This window comes from Lissotriton helveticus, chromosome 10 (genome assembly GCF_964261635.1).
Source record: "Lissotriton helveticus chromosome 10, aLisHel1.1, whole genome shotgun sequence".
Taxonomy (NCBI): Eukaryota; Metazoa; Chordata; class Amphibia; order Caudata; family Salamandridae; genus Lissotriton; species Lissotriton helveticus.
This window is the reverse complement of record NC_136071.1, coordinates 1,054,286,998-1,054,310,384: the sequence shown is the minus strand read 5'-3', so window position 1 is coordinate 1,054,310,384 and position 23,387 is coordinate 1,054,286,998. Positions and strand designations below refer to the sequence as shown.

The 23,387-nt window shown below is 44.0% G+C and overlaps 1 protein-coding gene across 2 annotated transcripts in view; it reads left to right on the top strand.

Moving 5' to 3' along the window:
* Positions 1–23,387, top strand: part of DGKB (diacylglycerol kinase beta) — a 1,755,973-nt gene that overhangs the window by 470,417 nt on the left and 1,262,169 nt on the right. For both annotated transcript variants that reach the window (XM_078663763.1, XM_078663762.1), the window contains one exon: positions 12,884–12,982. In XM_078663763.1, coding sequence (XP_078519889.1) covers positions 12,884–12,982 — 99 coding nt within the window. The remainder of the gene's footprint in view (positions 1–12,883; positions 12,983–23,387) is intronic.

Sequence of the window (23,387 nt, the reverse complement as noted above, 5' to 3'; positions counted from 1 at the left end):
GTTCATAGAGTCGCTGACATGTTAGTTTACTTGCTAGCTTGAGCTGGGTATGTTTCAATTGAACTAAAAAAGAGAAAAACATGATCCCCCTAAGCATTCAAGCAGGCAAAGAGGACACTGGAAAGAACAGTCGCAGTGAAAGTGTAGCAACATTTCTCTAATGTTAATTTGCTGAAGAGCTGCAATCCACAGAAATAAGATATCAAGGGCAATGTAGGCTCAGCATGGAATTGTGTGTCAATTACATCCTAGGTTTCTTTTTTTGACTGTACATCTGAGAAATGTAATTGTAAAAGCGTGCTCCTTATGGTGTACCTGAATTTCTGAAAATTATGTATTATTGATCCACGATGTACATTCAAAAATTATTTAAAAAAAAATATTATTTCGGACCCAATTTTTGTAAACGTAATAGTATAACAGCTAGGAAATATGTCAGGATACAAATTATTCTGTTCACCGAATGGGCTAATGAGAATAAGCAAGGTGCTCAAGAGGTTGTGTATCTGATCGTGTTTTAATTCTTGCGAAATAATTTATCAGGGAAACTTCATAGGTGGAGACTGAGATAGAATTCTTCTTTGCCATTGGCACTAACATCTTCAAAAATACCTTAGGGAGAAAGGGGTTCAGCGCTTATGGGTTATTTTAAAATAGTTGGAGATATGCTGCTATGATTGAGTCCTCTCGTGCATCATGTACCATCTTGCCTTAGACAAATTGGTTGCAGACATCCCTGAGAAACGGTACAACATAGGCTACTGAATACCGAGGAGCAGCGAAGAAGAGAGACTGGCCCTTAGTTTAATCACATCAACATTTCTGTAGTCTAATAACAGAGTATCATAACCAAAATATCACCTGCCGGAAATATGATCTCCTGAATATCATTTTCATAAGTTGTGCTATTTGAGGTTAATAATAACAAATCTACACCCATTAATCAGATGGCTTTATAAATATACTTCTGTCACACATTACCTTTTGCTACTAATGCTCTGACTTACAAACATTTCTACATAGTATAGGAAAGCAGCCAGGGTGCCAGAATACCGTTTGCACGTGTGGTGTATGCAACTGAAAATAAAATTGTTCTATTGGAACAAAGAAATGAGTTCAGTATTGGCGTAGTGCAATTTTGGCCCCGCCTAGAAGGCACACAAATTACAGGTAATCCAAAATATGTGTATCAATATTGTAAGGAAATGCACCTTTTTGCATAATCATCCCCAGCTTTTGGATTGATGCTGCTGGTGTTTCGGCACTGAGGCATGCCAACTAGACCGCAGCGCCAGTGTTTAGCCCTATACAAAAGTTATGCTTAATTGGATACACCCAACTGACAAGGAAGGACTCACTTTTAAGTCCCCAGTATATGGTGCCAAGATACACAGGGCATATAAGGCAGAGTGCTCACAGAGGACTGCAGCACTGTTTGTGGCAAATGGACAACTTCCCTTTAGTAACATATGTAAGTCTCTCTTAAAGAAGGCCTATAGAGTCCTAGGGCAGAGACCTATATACTATTAAATAAGACATATGTTTTAATATACTTTACCTGCAACACTTCTAAATTGCAATTTTGCTGGGGAAGTTTAGGAGCCCCATTGGCCAACACAGAGTTAAATGGTTTGCACTCTAACCTGTCTAACTCCTTAATGGGGCAAGCCAACAAAGTCAAGTAAGGTATCAAATTAATTGGGACATTAAACCCCACCTGATAGCCAGGTCAGATTTAAGGTCAATATTAAAGTTAAGCAAGTTGCTACCCTGCACTCCATTTAGTACAGTTAGCCCTGCCGGATATAGTTGCCCAAGCTGGGCCAGAACACTTGCACTAACGTTTCCCAAATTTGCAAACGTTTTCATACATTATGTTTGCCAATTCTTGTTTGCGGTTGCAGGTAAAAGTGATAAAAGGTCTCTCATCTACATGTTGAACTTAGGGTCAGGACACCATCAGCAACAGGCATCACACCCCTTCTAGCCTACTCCCCCACCATCTTCAATTCTCCGGGCCTAGGAGCTGCTGCACTTCACAGAATTATGAAGACGTACTGACAAAATCTGCCCAAATCTGCGGAGTTCAGCAGGCAAGCGGATTAATTATAATTAAATGTGTGCGGGCAGGCAGTCCAAATGTTAAGCATAGTTACAGCTTCCCCTGGTAAATGCTTTCCTGCATCATCCCTGCACATGTGAATTGTGTTGCCTTCATTTAGTAAACCCAGTAATTTGGTGCAGGCGTAAATAGGTATTCAGATGTGCGTGATAAATTGAGGGGATTTCCATCTTTCCCTACAGCTCTCGTTTACTGCGTAGCAGCTGCAGCCCTGCATCAGACACTTCTCCTGGTGAAAGCTGTGGTATTCCAGTCTCCACAACAACCAGACAAGGGCCAACTTCTCAGCACAGTTCCATTCACAGTCAGACCGGGAGCTAGCTCAGCTTAGTATATGCAGCTTCTCCTAGGCCCAGAGACCAGCCGCGGTCGGTGGGGAATGTACCTGCCGGGGCGGTGACGTGGGGAGGTGGAGGGGCAGGGTGGGGGTTAGTAATGTATGGATAATGGAGGTTTGCAGGTAAGTAAATATTTAAATAAATCAAACGAATTTCGTTGCGCGCACTGCATCCCCAAATGTAATGCAGTGCGCGCAACGAAATTCGTCTGATTTATTTAAATGTTTACTGACCTGCAAACCTCCATTATCCATACATAACTAACCCCCACCCTACCCCTCCCCCTCCCCACGTCACCGCCCTGGCAGGTACTCCCCTACCGACCGCGGCTGCCAGAAAAATCAGGATGGTAAGGGAGTAGGGAAGAAGGGGGTACGGGGTGAGGCTTGTTGCTGACTGTGTCCCGACGTTCAGTTCAACATGCGCACATTAACCCCTTCGGTGTTGATGACGGAACCCCTCCATCATCAGCCGCGGTCGCGCTGTGCTGATGACGGAGCGGTTCCGTCATGGCCCGCCCAGCTCGATAGAACGCTCATGCGCGGCGCGAATTCCGCGCCTGCGCTGAGGGTTCTATTGAGCGGGGTGGGCCGTGACGGAACCGCTCCGCCACGAGCACAGCTCAACCGACGCTGGTGACGGAGCGGTTCCGTCACCAGCAAGCGGCCGCCGCGCGGCCGCCCCACACCCTTAGCACTGCGGCGGAATAGCCGCCGCAGTGAAGGTGTTAAAAATCGAGTCTCACTGCAGGTTTCTAAAGTAAAACAAAGTCTGATGTTCAAAAATACTAAATAACTGCAGTGTGCAACTACTGCTAAAATACTTTTTGCAAGTACCTCGCCTAAACCCTGTGCAGAGCTGGGAAGGATCTCCAGCTGGCATTTCTTTTATAGGTCCATTAGGCAACCTAAAAATAAATGCTTATAAGTTCTAATTGCTGAAAGTGCAGAGCTGTTGATTATTTTTAGCTATTAAATGATATCAGTGTTAAAGTGTCTGTAGTTTCAATCGCATCCGGGCAACAGTACTCACGTGTGTGCAAAAGCAAAGACTTAACAAATCGAACTGAACTTGCGTACTGGAGTAAAGTTAAGATGCAGATATGCTTAGAAAGTACAACAAAACAAATATAATGCTTCTTTTAAGCAAAGCAGGCGAATTCACAACATTCCTCAAACTCTGCGTTTACTGCCCACCACTACTGTGAATGTGTATATGAGCAGTTGTGTGAGAGGGCGGTGGTATATGAGAGGTTGTATTGGGGTGTGGGTGGGTATGTGAGCGGTTCTTTGGATGATGTCATCAGTGATGTCACTGGCCATGTTATAAGTAATGTAATATGGGTCATGTAGACCTTACAGTAGTGAAAACAGCTGGTAGTCCTAGAAAACCTTAGAGTAATGAAAAACTAATGTAAAATGTTTTCACTACCAGGGCATTTAAAACTTAAAAGTGCATGTCCAATTTTTTAAGTACACTTTGCCCTTCCCTATGGGCTGTTTATGGCCTACTGACAGGGGTGGCTTATGTGTTTTAAAAAGGGAGATTTAGGGCAGGAAAAAGGTTTATTTTGCCAGGTCGAAATTGCAGCTTAAAGCTGCACACACTGGCTGCAATGGCAAGCCTAAGACAAGCTTTAAAGGCTACTTAAGTGGATGGGACAATGAGTGCTGCAGGCCCACTAGTAACATTTAATGTCCATGTCCTGGGTACATGTAGTACCACTTTACTAGGGACTTACAAGTAAGTTAAATGTGTCTATTGGGTGGAAGTCATTGTTACATTTTAGACAGAGAGCACATGCACTTTAACACTGGTAGGCAGTGGTAAAGGGCACAGTTCTACGGCCAGCAAAAGGGAAGTCAACAAACACAGGAGGATTGAAGGCAAAAAGTTGGGGGAAAACCAAGCCAAGGATATCATGTCCAACACCCTATAACAAAGTACACTTGCGTACAGAGTAGTCTTCCATGCTGCCGTACAAACATAGATCTCCTCTTCTGTTTTTGTCTTTCCCCATTGGAAAGAGGTTTCCTGACACAGCCAATCTGCAAGGATTCCTCTCTAGATTTCTCAAATCAAGGGTTTTCTACAATGTATGTGGGTTTCAGTTTTCATCTTCATTTCCCCTCTGTGCTTCTGCATTACTGTTGTGTTTCTGTCTGAAGGGTTATATTGGTTAGAGCATCACTTGTGGCTGGGTGATTAACCACCAAATGAAAAACATCATTTAAGTCCTCATAGAGACTAATGTCAAAGGTTGCAGAGGTGCACTCATTTGTCATTTGGCTTCTGCTCATATTTGATGGAAAAAACTGGTATATGAAAACAATTTGTGCAAATTTCGGTCACAAAGTAAAATGCCCCATGAGAGGAATAATCTAACAACAATTGTAAATTGTTTAATTGTTGGCCATCTAGTTCTATGAATTAGAAGAGTGCCTTGGGTTAATGCTTCTCTTGTTAAATACACATAATAAAGGCCTCTTTAGGTATGTCTAAAGGAAATGCTTGCAGTCAATGCATGAAGTGTAGCCTATTTTGAACCATGAAAGATCAACTTAGGAGAATTGCCTCCACTCTTATCAGGAAGATTCAAAATCATTCCTATTATGGTAGGCTTCATTCCAATACTGGCGATGACAGCTTTACTTGGCACGGTCATGGGATTTCCTGCTTCTGATATTTCCAACAAATGACAGATCTTGGAACATATCTCTTATTTTGTAATTCAGTAATCTTACTCAGTGGAGAGCTCCTTTCTAGTATAGATACATCCAAATCCTCTTTTATTTTATGAATGACTTGCACTAACATCTGGATGGGATTAAGATCAGAATCCATACTAGTAAATTGACCCTCATAATCTGTGAGGCCCTTGCGTGAATTTAGGAAATGGGGTATAGAAACTTGATACTAATCGCTCCATGCCTTCATACGAAACAAGATATTCGAAGCCCGGTTTGTTGCAATTTGACAGGAAAGCTAGTACGGTTTATTGGGGAGAATGGGCTATGGCACTAGGATAGAGGAAAACCAGTGACAACTCCATAGATTGGCTATGGCATCTCAGGCAGGCGTCAGTGAATAGGTAGGTTTCATCAGACCTGAATTTACACAATCGATTTATGAAATGGAATTTTTGATTTAAGACTAGACGAGAATGATTAGAATGAGTAAATAGGGATGAATAGTCATAGAGGATACTTACCAGGTCTCTTAAGATTAATTCCAGTAATGAGCTGAAGGAGAATGAAAATCACTCTTGTAATTTGGAGAACCTAGAGGTCTTGAGAATTGGTATGATTTGAACAGGATTTATAGCGTGCAACACATGCAACAAATGCCCATTGTAGTCTCGGTAGTCCAATTCAGCCAGATAGCAGTGTAGCAGAATAGCAAGCTGGGAGATCTCCTTATAGGGCGAAAAACCAGTTCTGATGTTCAGGGGTACGATAGGTGAATTTAAGGTAAACAAAAAACAGGAACATGAGCATGCCACGCCACCCCGCATGCTTCCAACTGCAACTTTTACATCTGCACAGACACCATCGTGCACATGCTTTTTGTGTGCTAAGGTCCCATTTTGTACAATTTAAAGTTATGTTTCAAATTAAGCTAAAAATGAGTGTTTTGTCCGATCTGCGTTGGAACAGATACTACTGAGAGCCTGCAACTGAAAGAATAACGAGTCATGCTAAAAGTAAGTTAAATAAAAGTTGATCAAATTCCTTTAAGTCAACCAGTAGCACATATCATACATTATTAGAATGGGCTCCACTCATTTATGGAGCTGTGCTGTTGAAAGCAACGCTTTCTGATTTGACTTTAAACAGCTTTCCATTCTTGGCATATTTATTAATTAGTAGGAACATTGCAGTTAAATAATTCATTATTAAAGGAGTTACTTGAAAATATAAAATTGAAATGAAAAGATATTTTTTGGTTTTAGACTTGAAATACTCTCATGCATAATGAATGTGTCTCCTTGCCAGATGAAGGTAAACAGCTTTAATTCAAATACAATACTAATTGAATGTGAATGCCTCTGAATCAAGATATTTGGCTTCTTGGGAAAGCTTGTTTTTATTCAAGATTGATCTAATTGCTCAACTACTACATTAAATATGAAGTGATATTGATGAAAACTGTACACGTTTACCTGTGTGTTAAATTGCTTTACACAGTGAAATACTGCCGCTTTTTGCAGGCAAATGATAATTAAGTATTTAAAAGTAGAATTTGACACTTGTGTCTTCATACCGCTCCGAAAGCACTACGCCGCCTTTGTATGGTTGGTGCGGTCACTGAGCTGGCACAGTAACACCATCTGGAGATTTTTTAGGAGCTACAGGGCACCCCCCTTGGCTGATATCAAACTTGCGGGCTGCTTGGATTTGAATTGCATTAGAAGCGGCCTTTGCAGAACAGAGTAAGCCTCGGTGAATGGAATAGCTGGGGAATCCTGAACCACAGGCAGGCAGGGCGCAACACGCACTTTTCCAATTAATCACTCCGATATCGATGGATTCCCCGGGTCCCAGTCACTCCCCCCACAGAACTAAAAGCAGGCTTCAACGGGACGCTGCGTTAGAGAGCGGCAGAGGCCTCAACCACAACCGAGGAACTGGTAGGAACTTCTCTGCATTAATCTCCTCACAGGAGAGTGCGGGTCTCGCGCATTCTCCTCTAATTCCTTGCAGCTGGGAAACAGAGGGCGCTCAGATAAGACTTTCCCCTGTGTGGGAACGAAGGCTTTGCCAGAGTGGGCCTGCACACTACTCTCCCCTCTCTTACAAGTTCCCTGACATATGGAAAATATTGCGGTCGAAAAGAAGCATCCCTGAAAAATGTCTCTGTCTCCTTTCAGTCGGATTCCAGTGTGTCACAACACACCAGGCGCATGGATCTTCATTAGAGAAGAGGGTGACGTGTGTGACACCAAAACGCTTCCCACAAAAACGGGACAACAAATACAGCACTGCCCACCACCACATACTCCTCAGCCATGTAGCGTGCTACCCACCCGAAAATGTGCTTTGGCGTCCCATTTAGGAATATAAAGCACTATGTAGATGTCACACTAGAATACAGTACCTAATGGGGTCTGAATTCTAGTTCTGTTGCCGATCTGCTTCCAGTCCTTAGGTCTTTTTCAGGTTCTGATGTGACCCAATCTGGTTGAGTCCTAAGACTTTGCTGCACATATCTTTTGCATTTGAAATGAAATACAGGCTAGTGACGATTGTATGTGTTATCTGGCAGTATGGTAACATTAGAAACATGCTTATCATTTATTGAAGTGCTGAAACCCTAAGATGTTTCCTGGTGCTGGTTCTTGTCCCAGAAAGGCAGCAGCGCCCCAGCGAGCAAGCTTGCAAGGCAATATTTTATGGCTGGGCTCAGAAACTATCAAATTAGTCGTACCATTTTTATGCTTTGTTTTCGTTCCTCAGGGAGTCATATCTGAATTCATATAACATCCATTGGCTTAATTGGCTGCCAGCTCCAGGAATGTGGGTAATGCACTTCCATTATCTAGGAGCACTGTCCACACCTTTCATCTTGTGAAGGCCAGGCCAGGGGCATCCAAAATGGATCTGACTGGCTTCTATTACTCTGGGTCAGTCACACACCATGCATGTACCACAAGGACTATACAAACCATACACTTAACATGCTTAACATGCACGCAGAATGTTAGGGCAAAGTACTAGACAGGTGCATAAAGGCGAAACTTTACACATGTGTGCCACTCTAGTGATCAGATACAAAGGTCTGGTCACACTTCACAATATGTTTCCATCAATGATATATGTGGACCACTGTCCACTGACAGGGACATTAGTCCTCTGTGGTAAATTAAGGTATGGTTGGTGCACCTCTCCAGGTGTGGCTCTCTGTGTGTTTGTGTGGCTCTGTGTGTGTGTGTGTGTGTGTGTGACTCTCTGTGTGTGTGTGTGTGTGGCTCTGTGTGTGTGGGGCTTTGTGTGTGTGTGGGGCTCTGTGTGTGTGTGGGGCTCTGTGTGTGTGGGGGGCTCTGTGTGTGTGGGGGGCTCTGTGTGTGTGGAGGGCTCTGTTTGTGAGGGGGCTCTGTGTGTGTGGGGGGCTCTGTGTGTGGGGGCTCTGTGTGTGTGGGGTGCTCTGTGTGTGTGGCTCTGTGTGTGTGTGTGGTTCTGTGTGTGTGTGGCTCTGTGTGTGTTTGTGGTGCTCTGTGTGTGTGTGTGTGGGGGGCTCTGTGTGTGTGTGTGTGTGTGTTGGGCTCTGTGTGTGCAGGGGCTCTGTGTCTGCTAATACACTCTACTACTCTCTAATGCTCACCTATTGCCATTGTAAATGACAATACCATTTATTTATGTTAAAAAAATAAATGAAAAAAATGCCATTTGCAATGCCAATAGCTCTAACTTTAACAAAGCCGAGGCCATTGCATTGTAAATGCTTGTTAGATTTTATCACTCGTATTTAACCGGGAAACTATTTTACACAACTGATCTTTCCTAAAATCTACTGTAAGAGCACGTAGGTCCATGTTGTCTTAACATATTAATGCTACCATTTTTAACTGTTTTTACCATGTGTTTTATGTACTTTCACCTGATACAATTTAGAAATTGTTTTGTACTGTGAAATGCTTTTATGATCGCTATAATGCCTCCGAATAAAGAGGATTGATTGATTTATTAAAAGTTACGCGCTCAAATGCTTTGATAAAGCCAATAGACAGTAGCTTATAAGTTGTGAAAAACCCTCTGTTGATGGTTGTAGGCAGGATGTGGTTTATTGAGTAAACCTGTAACTAAATCCAAAGAGCCAAAAGGCAATTTATTGAATCCATTAGAAGTTCATTGATCGTTGTAAAAAGCCTGTTTCACCCTACTAGGTTTATGCGTGTTCATTTATATTTTCATGTGTAGTATTAAACTGATTGTAGGATGAAGTGCTTTTACTTTTTAATTTACAACAAGGGGTTGTTGTAAATATTTTTGTCCACCCTAAGCGTGGAAGGGTATACTCAGACATGAGTCCCTTGCTCATTGCACCATCAGGATTCAAGCAAGCCGGGCCGAAGACGGCTGTAATGCCAGAAACCGGTCCCCGGAAGCTTGTTTCCTTCCCAGTGTAAGAATTGGCTTTTGTAGTTTGGTTTGCCCTGTTCCCATCATGCACTGGGACAGGAACAGACTAATTTGCATACAGCCAGGTTCTGAAACTGGGATGGTGCAGTGAGCTAAAAAACGGTGTTGGATCTAGCCCTGATCTCTTGACAGGGTGAGAGTATTCTGCTTAATTCAGAGACTCTGTCCCTCACCACCCCTTGTTGTAAATATTTTTGTCCACCCTAAGCGTGGAAGGGTATACTCAGACATGAGTCCCTTGCTCATTGCACCATCAGGATTCAAGCAAGCCGGGCCGAAGACTGCTGTAATGCCAGAAACCGGTCCCCGGAAGCTTGTTTCCTTCCCAGTGTAAGAATTGGCTTTTGTAGTTTGGTTTGCCCTGTTCCCATCATGCACTGGGACAGGAACAGACTAATTTGCATACAGCCAGGTTCTGAAACTGGGATGGTGCAGTGAGCTAAAAAACGGTGTTGGATCTAGCCCTGATCTCTTGACAGGGTGAGAGTATTCTGCTTAATTCAGAGACTCTGTCCCTCACCACCCCTTGTTGTAAATATTTTTGTCCACCCTAAGCGTGGAAGGGTATATCCAGACATGAGTCCCTTGCTCATTGCACCATCAGGATTCAAGCAAGCCGGGCCGAAGACGGCTGTAATGCCAGAAACCGGTCCCCGGAAGCTTGTTTCCTTCCCAGTGTAAGAATTGGCTTTTGTAGTTTGGTTTGCCCTGTTCCCATCATGCACTGGGACAGGAACAGACTAATTTGCATACAGCCAGGTTCTGAAACTGAGATGGTGCAGTGAGCTAAAAAACGGTGTTGGATCTAGCCCTGATCTCTTGACAGGGTGAGAGTATTCTGCTTAATTCAGAGACTCTGTCCCTCACCACCCCTTGTTGTAAATATTTTTGTCCACCCTAAGCGTGGAAGGGTATACTCAGACATGAGTCCCTTGCTCATTGCACCATCAGGATTCAAGCAAGCCGGGCCGAAGACGGCTGTAATGCCAGAAACCGGTCCCCGGAAGCTTGTTTCCTTCCCAGTGTAAGAATTGGCTTTTGTAGTTTGGTTTGCCCTGTTCCCATCATGCACTGGGACAGGAACAGACTAATTTGCATACAGCCAGGTTCTGAAACTGGGATGGTGCAGTGAGCTAAAAAACGGTGTTGGATCTAGCCCTGATCTCTTGACAGGGTGAGAGTATTCTGCTTAATTCAGAGACTCTGTCCCTCACCACCCCTTGTTGTAAATATTTTTGTCCACCCTAAGCGTGGAAGGGTATACTCAGACATGAGTCCCTTGCTCATTGCACTATCAGGATTCAAACAAGCCGGGCCGAAGACGGCTGTAATGCCAGAAACCGGTCCCCGGAAGCTTGTTTCCTTCCCAGTGTAAGAATTGGCTTCTGTAGTTTGGTTTGCCCTGTTCCCATCATGCACTGGGACAGGAACAGACTAATTTGCATACAGCCAGGTTCTGAAACTGGGATGGTGCAGTGAGCTAAAAAATGGTGTTGGATCTAGCCCTGATCTCTTGACAGGGTGAGAGTATTCTGCTTAATTCAGAGACTCTGTCCCTCACCACCCCTTGTTGTAAATATTTTTGTCCACCCTAAGCGTGGAAGGGTATACTCAGACATGAGTCCCTTGCTCATTGCACCATCAGGATTCAAGCAAGCCGGGCCGAAGACGGCTGTAATGCCAGAAACCGGTCCCCGGAAGCTTGTTTCCTTCCCAGTGTAAGAATTGGCTTTTGTAGTTTGGTTTGCCCTGTTCCCATCATGCACTGGGACAGGAACAGACTAATTTGCATACAGATAGGTTCTGAAACTGGGATGGTGCAGTGAGCTAAAAAACGGTGTTGGATCTAGCCCTGATCTCTTGACAGGGTGAGAGTATTCTGCTTAATTCAGAGACTCTGTCCCTCTCCACCCCTTGTTGTAAATATTTTTGTCCACCCTAAGCGTGGAAGGGTATACTCAGACATGAGTCCCTTGCTCATTGCACCATCAGGATTCAAGCAAGCCGGGCCGAAGACGGCTGTAATGCCAGAAACCGGTCCCCGGAAGCTTGTTTCCTTCCCAGTGTAAGAATTGGCTTTTGTAGTTTGGTTTGCCCTGTTCCCATCATGCACTGGGACAGGAACAGACTAATTTGCATACAGCCAGGTTCTGAAACTGGGATGGTGCAGTGAGCTATAAAACGGTGTTGGATCTAGACCTGATCTCTTGACAGGGTGAGAGTATTCTGCTTAATTCAGAGACTCTGTCCCTCACCACCCCTTGTTGTAAATATTTTTGTCCACCCTAAGCGTGGAAGGGTATACTCAGACATGAGTCCCTTGCTCATTGCACCATCAGGATTCAAGCAAGCCGGGCTGAAGACGGCTGTAATGCCAGAAACCGGTCCCCGGAAGCTTGTTTCCTTCCCAGTGTAAGAATTGGCTTTTGTAGTTTGGTTTGCCCTGTTCCCATCATGCACTGGGACAGGAACAGACTAATTTGCATACAGCCAGGTTCTGAAACTGGGATGGTGCAGTGAGCTAAAAAACGGTGTTGGATCTAGCCCTGATCTCTTGACAGGGTGAGAGTATTCTGCTTAATTCAGAGACTCTGTCCCTCACCACCCCTTGTTGTAAATATTTACTTTTTAAAGCACATGGAGAATCAGTAGCAGTATTTAGCTATCATTGACTTTGCTGCGATCTGTGGAATGCTCCTATTAGCTTCCTTGGGGGGCACGTCTTGAGGTGAGGGTGTGTACTTCCGGATCAATTTTGTGACCAATAATAATCTGCCCCAAGAACACCAAAGGTAAAAGGCTCCTTTTTAAATTCAATTGAAACCCATTGGCCGGTGATTGCCATTTTAGTTGTGAAGGGCAATTCATTCGCCTACCTCTTCCTGCTGCAGTTTTTAGCAGTTTTTTTAAATGGATTGACTCTTCGAACAAGGCTGTCTGACCTCCTATTAACATATGGCATTTTAATCTTTGCTACTTTCAAGGACAGCGACAATATAATTACAACAAACACTAGTTTTCCATTTATACTATCGTAATATATAACATGGTTAAAATTGTCCTAGGGTTGCCCATATAACTTGGCTGATTAATATTGTTTCAAACAGTGGAGGGCTGAATGCTTGGTGTTGAAAAAATATTCAATGATGGACTACACAGCAATTTCTCTATAATAATTGTTTATCTTTGTGCATGTATATTGGCATACTGTGTGTACAAATACTGCTGACATCTGTGATGCTGTGTATTCTCCAAATCTAAACATGGTTTTCTCTTATCAATAGCTCCACAATAAATGCGCTTCACATCTAAAGCCTGAATGTGACTGCGGACCATACAAGGATCACATTTTGCCACCAACAACAATCTGTCCAGTTGTACTGGTAAGTTATGGGCGTGTATTGTATGACTGCATGTAGTTTTAGGTCGCTTTGTGTTGATTACGTTTTCTTTCTCCTTTTCTTACATAACGCAAAGAGTCAGAGAACCATCGCTGAAATTCATTCTACTGTTTAACCAATGGTTTCTTTGCTAGTCACAAAGTGTGCCCTTATCAATTTTCAAATGTCTATTTTACAGAATGGGTGGGATAAAAATGGTGGTTTTATTTAAGTCAAGCATTGAGATTCTTTATTGCTACCACTGCTAGCAATAATCACCTTTAATTGAGCACATTAAGAGGCAGATTTATGAGTTCTGGTGCATCTCTGCAAATCAGCAAGGTTGCGCCAGAACAGATGCGACACACAATTCCCTCCCTGCGCCACCACAAATGCATCGCATTTACAATGCGGCACACCTTGGCGCTAGGATAGGGTGATGCGTGTTGCATCCTGTGTTATAAAGGCGGTGCATTGCTGGAGTCGTGTCGCAAGTGCGACACGGCTCAATCAATGCTCAGGGGCGTCCCATGCTTAACATGCTGTGTCACTCCTTACTCCTGCTTCAAGCAGGTGCAGGGTTTTGACGCAGCATGGACGTAAAATTGACTCAGTGAAATCTTGTAGATTTCACTGTGTCACTTTTACGAGGCGTCCCTGTGACAGAACTCCCACCCTGCTCAGGACGCCCACATGAAACCTAACATAGGTTTCATGTGGTGCAGGGCTTTACAACATAACGCATCTCCCTAGATGCGTCACGTTGTAAATAAGGCACAACGTGGCGCATGGTTTATGCAGCCGCTGCGTCACAGTAGTGACGCAACGGCGGCGTAAATGTGGTGCATGGGGCTTGTAAATCTGTCACTATAACCTGATAGCTACGAGGTGGATTGGCCATTAGACCAGAAGTTTTAGACAGTGCGGCCAGCTGAGGCTAATAACTGTATGCCCCACACTTTGCTATCCTCCAAATCTGATGGACAGAACATGCGTTGGGTGGGGTGGGAGCACCCCTAATTTATGATGCAACTCTTCCCCGGTCATCTAAAGGAGGTGCCCCACCTTCTACCTCTAGGACTGAATTCACGTAGAGAAAAGCTGTGACCTTTAAGTGTTATCAACATCTAAATCCTTTCTCATCAACTAGCTGCATATCACATCCTTTGAAAGACACTCTTCATCTTTGGGTCTTTAATCTAGACATTCATAAAATGTGTAACAATCCTCTCTGAAATTTTAGAACCATAGATCCCTGAAAATCCAAATTCATATAGATGAAAGGTTAGTCAAAGGGAAGAGAGATAACAATTTAATATAACCATCTCTAATAGGACTTTTATTGACATTTTGTTTGCAGTTAAATAATTACCTGAGTTAGTAAGTTTGATCAGTGTGACATTTTGTCTTGGCCCTGTCTGCATGCAATCCCAATTACCACTGGTGAAATATGTCTGTTCTCTCATCATCCTGAGAGGTTTTTCTGGTATATTGTAAATACGCATTGACTATCTGTTCTTCCAGTGCACATAAGCCTAATGCTTATCTCTTTCAAGTTTCTTTAAAATTAAATTATCATTGATATTGTGATGTTTACAACCTACAACCGTGATTATTTCAAAATACTTCAGCATGATAATCATGTATTATTAATACTTGTTTACCAAGTTTGGGCCTACGTGGCAGCAGGGGCATCACTTCGGGGGTGTTAATCCCTCCTAATTAATGTATCTTAAAGTAAATGGTTGGGTACAGGTACTTTAAATGTGGGTATTGTGAGGTGTGGTTTTAAAATAGTTTACTTTACAAAATATTGAGTTTTATGTACCCCTAACAGTCCACTCCCCCATTCTACTGTTCCTTAACCCCCCCTTCATGCCCTGCTTCTCAAATAATATATTTTAACTAGCATGATTGTTGGAAAATCTGAAGCTCTCACCCCACCAATCTTACTGCCCAAGCTACGCTCCTGTGTGGCTGATGTGGCGAGAGCATTTTTTAGCCAAGATGGAGAAGGTTAGTAAACATCTGAGGGGCTGGTAAATCAGTACCCTAGACCTTGATGGACAGTGTCAGTGTAAGAAATTGGGTTACATATTTAAGAGGGGTAAACCCTTCTCAAGGAACAACCACAATCCCTGTCAGGTGAATCACAAAAGTCACTAAATTAACCTGAGCTTAACACACTGGTAGTTTGGCAAAGAGTAGTCAGACCTACCTTAGAGGCAATGTGTAAAGTATTTATGGAGTACTTTGAACAGTAGTAAAGTGAAAACACCACACAAGAAAAATCCCCATCAATTTTGAAAAATAGAGTACAATTTTAATAACAAGACTAAAACAAGAACCAGAGATATGCGATTTTAAAGGTATCACTGGCACAATATCAGAACCAACAATATCGCGCAACAGAAATATTGTTTCAACATATAGTTTACAAAAAATTGTTGTCCTATCCTTATAATGGTAAGTACAAAAAGATAGAAAAAATATGTATTTTTTTCACACTAACATCGTTAAAAAACATACACAAATATAGCTTCTTACTTTATATATAGTTTAAAGTAGTAAATCTTAAATATTTTAATATATACCATTAATATAATGTCTGCTAATAAATATCAGTAATATTTAATATATTTAATACTACATGCAATTATATTCTTATGTAAACACACATACATATTTATTTGTGTATGCTTTTATTTAGTTGCCAGCAGGTAGTTGTAGTTAGGACCTATTATCCATAGGAAATCCACAACATTCTAATTGGAATAACTTTGGCTCCGGTTGGCGATTCTTCGCGAAATGTTTTAAACTGGGCGGGTGCTCCGGTTCGCTCTCATCCTGGAAGTCTCGGGGTGATTCGTCCACCGGAGTCCGAGAAAAAAGGGGGGTCCCAAAACATGTTTGCCCCATTCATTTTCCCATAGGAACCTTTAGCCGCAGCTACAGCCCGAACTGCTGAACGGAATTACACCAAATTTGGCAAAAAGTTAGCCCTTGGTTCAGAGTCGTGCCTTTTAGTTAAATGGTGTAAATCCGTTTAGTAGTTCCTGAGAAAATCAAAACTAAAAATCACATATAGGGCTATGGCCGCAGAGGATCAGCGCACCCTAAGCGCACCCTGCTCAGCACAAGCTGTATGCTATTTGTCTGTCATCACTCCAAACCAGGAAGTGTTGGCAGCCATCTTGTGCCTCGGTAGAACGGAGAAACAAGAAAACAGAAGTAAAAACCTGTAAAATGCTTAAAGGGGGCAGGGTAGAAACACCCTGACCCCTTAGGCCTGCTCAGGGGATCCCACAAGTACCCCCAAGGCACCTCCAAAAATTGTTTTTTTTTTAAAAAACAGCAAGATCCCCGCAGGGTGCGTGGAACCTGCTGATAAAAAAAATGAAGCGCTGGCTCCCGCACTTCGATGCTAATTAGCCCCCGGGGGGCCAAGTCCCGGGAACATGTTCAAAATAAAGTGTGGGGGGGCTCCAATCCCCCCCACATTGCCCCGGGGACCGCCACCCCCTGGGACAAAGCATGAATAATTGCAAGGGCTCATGGCCCCCCCGCAGCCCCAGAGACTGCCACCCCCAGGGCTTAATAGTATAATGTTGGGGGGCCTCTAAGGCACCCCCAAGCCCCGGGACCGCCACCCCCAGGGCTTGACTTAATTGAGATTGCGGGGGGCAGCCCCAGGGACCGCCACCCCCGGGGCTAAATATTACAATGTTGGGGGGCCTCTAAGGCCCCCCGAGCCCTGGGTCCGCCACCCCTTGGGGCTCAACTTAATTGAGATTGCAAGGGGGCGCACTGCCCCCCGCAGCCCCAAAGCCCGCCATCCCCCCGGGCTTAAAATAAAATTAGGGGGCAGGCACTGGGGGATGGGGTCCCCAGGGCCATAAAATGAGAAAAAGACCGGCATCGCGCTGGAGGCCACCCCCTACTTTCAGAACTCTGCAAACGCACTCCCTGGTGCGTTTGCAGATGGGTAAAGAATTCCCCTTCAATACTGGGGGTACTTGGGGGCCAACGAGCCCACCAGGAACCTCCAGTATGCGCCAGGGGGCTGCGTTGCAGAGAGGAGTTCTGGGGCCAAGCCCCTTTTAACACCTCTCTGCAACGCAGCTCTGTGGCGCCTAATGGAGGTAGATGGTGGGCTAGTGGTGAAGGGAGGGGGCGGGGCCTGAGTTGACATGTGTGCGAACACACCCTGTGGCGCGGTTTAAGTTGGGGAATTAATTCATCTTCAATCCTGAGAGTCCCTGGGAGCCAACTAGCCCTCCGGCTACCTCCAGTAAGCGCCACGGAGCTGTGTTGCAGTGTTGTAAAAAGGGGCATGGCCTCTGAACACCGTTCTGCAACGCAGCTCTCTGGCGCACATTGGAGGTACCTGGTGGGCTAGTTGGCCCCCAGGGACCCTCAGGATTGAGGAGTAATTAGTTCTCTGACTTAAACCGTGACACAGGGTGCGTTTACAGACATGTCACCTCAGGCCACGCCCCCTTCCTTCAGCACTGCGCAAACATGCCCTGTGGCGTGTTTTAAGTTGGGGGATTAACTCTCTTTCAATACTGAGGGTCCCTGAGGGCCAACTAGCTCAACAGGTATCCACAGTATGCACCAGGGAGCTGCGTTGCAGACTGGTGTTCAGAGGCCACGCCCCTTTTTACACCTCTCTGCATCGCAGCTCAGTGGCGCTTACTGGAGGTACCTAGTGGGCTAGTTTGACCCTAGGGATCCTTAGGATTCAAGGGGACTTAATTTCTGAACTTAGAACGGCCACAGGGCGCATTTACACAATGGGAAAGGGAGGGGACGGGGCCTGAGGTTACGTGTGCAAACACGCCCTGGGGGACGTTTTAGGTTGGGGAAAAAAATTCCCCTTCAATCCTGAGGGACCCTGGGGGCCAAGTAGCCCACCAGGTGCTTCCAGTAAGCGCCACTGCGCTGCATTGAAGAGAGGTGGTGCAGGCTTGCCCCTTTTTACACCTCTCTGCAATGGTGCTTACTAGACGTACCTAATGGGCTAATTTGCCCCAAGGGACCCTCAGAATTCAAGGGGCGTTAATCTCCCAACTTAAAATGGCCACAGGGCGTGTTTACACAGCGGGGAAGGGAGGGGACTGGCCTGAGCTGTTGTGTGCAAACACGCCCTATGGTATGTTCCTATTCAATACTGAGGGCCCATGGGGGCCAACTAGTCCACCAGGTGCTCCCAGTAAGCGCTAATTAGCTGTGTTGCAGAGAGGTGGTCCAGTCCGTGCCCATTTTTTCTGCAACGCAGCTCTGTGGTGCTAACTAGAGATACCTAATGGGCTAGTTGTACCCAAGGGACACTCAGGATTCAAAGGGACTTTATCCCCCAAATTAAAATGGCCACAGGGCGTGTTTGCACACGTCAGCTCAGCTCCCCTCCTCTCTTCACCAGTGTGCAAACGCTCCCTGTGGCGCGTTTTAAGAGGTAGTTTTAATCCCCCTGCCCTATTATATACTAGGGGCTTACAGAGGAGGTCATGCTAATAACAGGGGTACCCCAAAGCATAGTGTTCCCTAGTGTGTTATGTATCATTTTAGGACCCTATTGTAAGTTTCCCGATTCATGCCCTTATATAGGTATAAATCACCATATCCTTATATTGGCATAGAAATCATAACCATATTAGGCATAGCTCATGCAGTCCAAATACGGCAGGGCTACTTCCACTAGTTCCGAAAATCCACAACGATTTCTTGGAAAAACCCGCCTTCAGCAGTCAGGGACTTCCCCTTGCTTGAGTATTGATTTATCCAAGAACTCATGGAGTTTTCAAAGAACTGAGACTCTTTGATGATGTTTTTATGTCAAACTGTATGTCAAACTCGGCACCTTCAAGGTATAAATATGCCCACACTAGCCCAAGCAAACACACAGTGGTTTGGAGTAGTTCGACTATCTACTTTCCCGACGCGCCCTGCTACAGCAAGTGCCGAAGGAAGCTGACCCTCCAGAAGACGCACTGAGAGAGACGCTGTCTTTTCTCCTGCCGAGAAATCCAGCTCCAGTGTTTCCAAGCTACCCTAGCGGGTTGTTGGAAAATCGAGTCCCGAGACCAGCCTTCACCATTCTAAACTAAGGTACGGAGCTGATTAGACCCTTAGAGAAATCTTGGGCAGATTCTTGGCAAAAGAATACTACATTTATGCAACACCTCACTTACTTCCTCCCTTGTACTTAGCTTAGGTTAGGTACACCGGGGTAGGCGTATTTTAGAAGCACCAGTTGAATACTTTTAGCCTCTGTTATTTATGTATGTATTTATATATGGTTTAGGAAACATACAATGCTCTTACAGTATTATGTTATTCTACTATTTATACTATACGCATTATATTTTACAAACAGTGTTTTGATTGTAGCCGTTCATTTCTTATGCTTGAGAAAGAAGACTGTTCAATTCATCCTTTTATTGAAAACATCCATCTTTCTACTTTCTCTGCACCTCTAGTGAAACAAAGCATGCACGATTGACTGAGTGAAATATCTATCTATTGTTTCCACGACTCTGAAGATACGTTTTGTCTTGGGGAAACAAAGTTGTCATGTTTATGCGGTTGTCAGAGACTAATCCCTTCTTGTGAATTCGAGAAAGTTTCTAGTGACCTCTGAGCTAGCTGGCACTCACGATTAAGTCTAGTATATTCAATAGAGACCTAGTTGACCTCAGTCCTACGTCTAATCTGTAGGATATATTATTCCAATGCGCAGAGCCTATTGGGAATATAGGAACTACACTACATGGCACCCAACGTTTGGTAAGGCACTAAGTTAATGCTAGATACTAGAGTAACTCAGTCGTGCTCTTCACAGAGACCCCTTTTTCCCGTAAAAACTCCAATAGAGGTCTGGAGTGGGTAAAAGGATAAAATATTCACCATAACTAAGTAGGACGAAAAATCCTATGTATTAGTTTTTGGTTATGTTCAACGTTGAAGGATACAGTATCAATAATATTGTGCACCTTATCTTTGTCTCCTTTAAGCTTCCTCTGCAAGACTTGCAACAAAATGCAAGATAGCGACGAAGAGAATGGTAGATCTGCAGGCACCAATACCCAACCGGGTTTACATGTTACAGGTCTCCAACAAAATGACCAGGATGCTATAATCATCCCGGAAAACGTGAGAAAAACCATAGCTATAAAGGTTATAGAAAATGGCCTATCACCGAGAGGTGGTATGGTTATATTTGTCATAGAGGCACATGGATATTGGCAGACAGAGGTATTCTATTCATGGATTGTCTTTCTACAGGCAAATCCAACAACACATGCGTTCCACTACTATAAAATGGAGTAACATCCAGCGGAATACGTTCCTTTCGAGGACGTTGAAATTCCACGAACTTACTAAGAGCATCAGCTCTGGTTTAATGGCGCCACACAACATCAAAATCACATTACCAAGCTCGGTCCACTAGGTTGACCAGGAGCAACATGGCTGGTACTAGCCAGCTATACACCACATCCTAACATTGAAAGAATATCAGATTTAGAACTGTTAGCTCAGCTAAAACAATGAATTAAAATCCATAGACAATTGGTTCAATATGTCATGCGGTCCTTAACAGTCCAACCTGCTATTAGAATTCCACAGCAGACCACTCATCAGGAGAACACAAACAAAATCACACCACAGACTATACAGTCAGTAATCGGTAAGTTGCCCGCAAAAAGGGAACAATTTCCATTCTGGTTAGCCAAGAAAATTACTCAAATAGAGGCAGTATTTCCTGATAGTACACCTCATGAAAAACACAGGATTCTAACAATCTGTTTACCAATGGGGATTGCACCACACATAGAGGACTGTGACACTTGGAGTACAGTCTTTGCTTCAATCTACACAAAAACACATGGTGTCCCGTCTATGGCGGTAATACCAGATGTTCCGACACAGATTCAAAATGAATACGGGTCCTGGGGCTTTACCCCAATGCTCTGTGAAATAGCCATAGTCACTTCCTGCATCGAAAGTTGTAAACATTCTAGGCTGACCACCCGACCCACTGTATAGCTCGTGCCTTATTCCCTCTGATCCAGAATAAATTTGTGAGTAGTGAGCTAGCCAGGTCTCACTATTTATATGACAGCTTACGTGAAACAACCTCTGGTCAAATACTCGCATTATTTTACTGTACCTCAGAAAAGTTTAATATTTTGGGACTGGGAAGTGTGCCTCAATAACTCCCATTGCAGAATAAGGATTTAATTGCGCCTATGTCTTTATACCAACTTATATTGTTTTCGTAGGGTGATGATCAAAGCCCGATCTCTTGCCTTCCTGACCCTGTGCAACCCAGGGGTGCTTAAAATTCACAATTCAACAGTCTCCTGGGATATCCTTGGGATCTGACCCCAATCACCCCACCCGCTTTACCATTATAATGTCTTGGGCCTCAATATCAGTTATACATTTCTTCACCTTTAGTCAGTGTGCGACCTTGATTCAGTTTGTGCCTTTTTTAATGGGGTTAATCCTGCCAATATTACAGGACTGCACTCCGGAGATAAGTTCTAGATTGTGGTGATATCACTTATAGCTTCCTGACTGACTTTTTCTTGTACATTGCTTCCATCATGTGAAGGGAGGGAAACGTGAGGAGGAGTCTGCACAGAATGTCTCGAACTCTATGAAATTAAAGGAGATATTTGTATGGGCGCACAGCTACTCAAGCTAGAGTTTCCTGGCACCTAGACAGCGGGGGAAAAGAGTGAAAAAAGGACCTTGATTAATCATTAAAAAGCCAAGTTTTCAAACTTTTCCTAAAGGAAAGTAGTTCTGTATTAAGCCTGAGGGCCACATTAAGGCTGTTCCACAGTTTTGCGCCAAGGAAAGCAAAGGATCTGCCTCCCGTCTGGGACAAGCGTATCCTGAGCACGCTGGCCAGATTGGCAATTGAAGAGTGTAACTGTTTAGAGGTAGTATAGTGGTTAACCCGTTTGATTAGGTAGCCAGCTCCTATGTTGCGGAATGCTTTTAAGAAGATTGTTAGGGCTTTAAAGTCTATCCCTTCTTTTATACAAAGCCAATGTAACAATGTAAGAATTGGGGTTATATTAAATCTAGGTTTAGGTTTAAGAATGGCTCTGGCCGCTGAGTTTTGGACCACCAGTAAACGCAAAGATTTAGGAAGACCCAGGTACAAGGAATTGACATAATCAAGCTTTGAAGTCACCATTGCTTGCACTACGATCTTTCTGCTGTCCAGCGGAAGTAGTGGCAGGAATTTTTTTTAGCATTTGTAGGATTTCATAACTCGCTCCAGTAAGATTTTGAATCTGAGATTGCATGGAGAGAGTATTGTCTAACACAATTCCTAAGTTTTTGGCTTTCTCCTTTTCTACAGGTGGGGGCGGCAGATCCTTAGGCCACCAGGAGCGCCACTCAGGGGTTTACGAGTATCCGAAGAAAATCACTTCTGCTTTATCAGGCTCCCTGCTCACCAAGTTGTGCCGCGAAATAGCGCGTCTAGCAGTGTTTATAAACATGACTTTATTAAGCTGATCCGGATTCTCTGTCATCGGTATGACTATTGGTAGCACAGGTTGAACAGGAAAGTGGTTTTGGATCCCCTCTATTACTGATAACCTCTCCCTTATTGGAGCCAGGCTCTGGTCTAATACCTTCTTTAATAAAACATGTATAATATCAGCATTTACGAGATCCACTGTGTGCATTCCACCCCATTCCAGTAAATTGACAGGTTGCAATCTCCCATGCGGTGCACAGAGCACATTTTTTCTGTTTAGGGATTGATTCAGGGATGGCGTGGCAGCTTGAGGTACCCTTTGAGGCTATTCATTTGTGGGTGTATATGCTCAAATCATCTCTACTGTTTATATCCGCTGGGCTCTTGCTACTGATGATCTCTTCTGGGAGGGAGACTAAGACTCTATGGATGATGATGCCAAGTGAGTTGTTAGGGCTTAGTCCCCAGCTGTTTGTTGGCTCTAGAACACATACAGCCAGATTCATGAAGGTGCCATTCTGCGATTAGCAAATTGCGAAAAATAGCGATTCGCATTTTGAAAAGCGCATAATGGCATTTATGTAGAAATGCGATGGAAAAAAGCGAATCGCAATCGATCGCAATTGCCGATTGCGATCTTGCCACAATCGCTTATTAATCGCAGAATCGGCATTTTTCCATGTAGAAATTGTGACCTCGCAATTAGCGAAATCGCATTTTGCGATCTCGCTAACTGCGAGATCGCAAAAACGGGAAGTCGCATTTCGAGCCCACTGATGACATCACAACCAGGAAGTAGGCTTACCCCACCCACAAACAGAATACAGAGCCAGAGAGTGGAAGCAGGATACTGAAGAGCTCCAAACCTTAGACTGTGCAGCACCCCAGCAGGACAAAAATCAC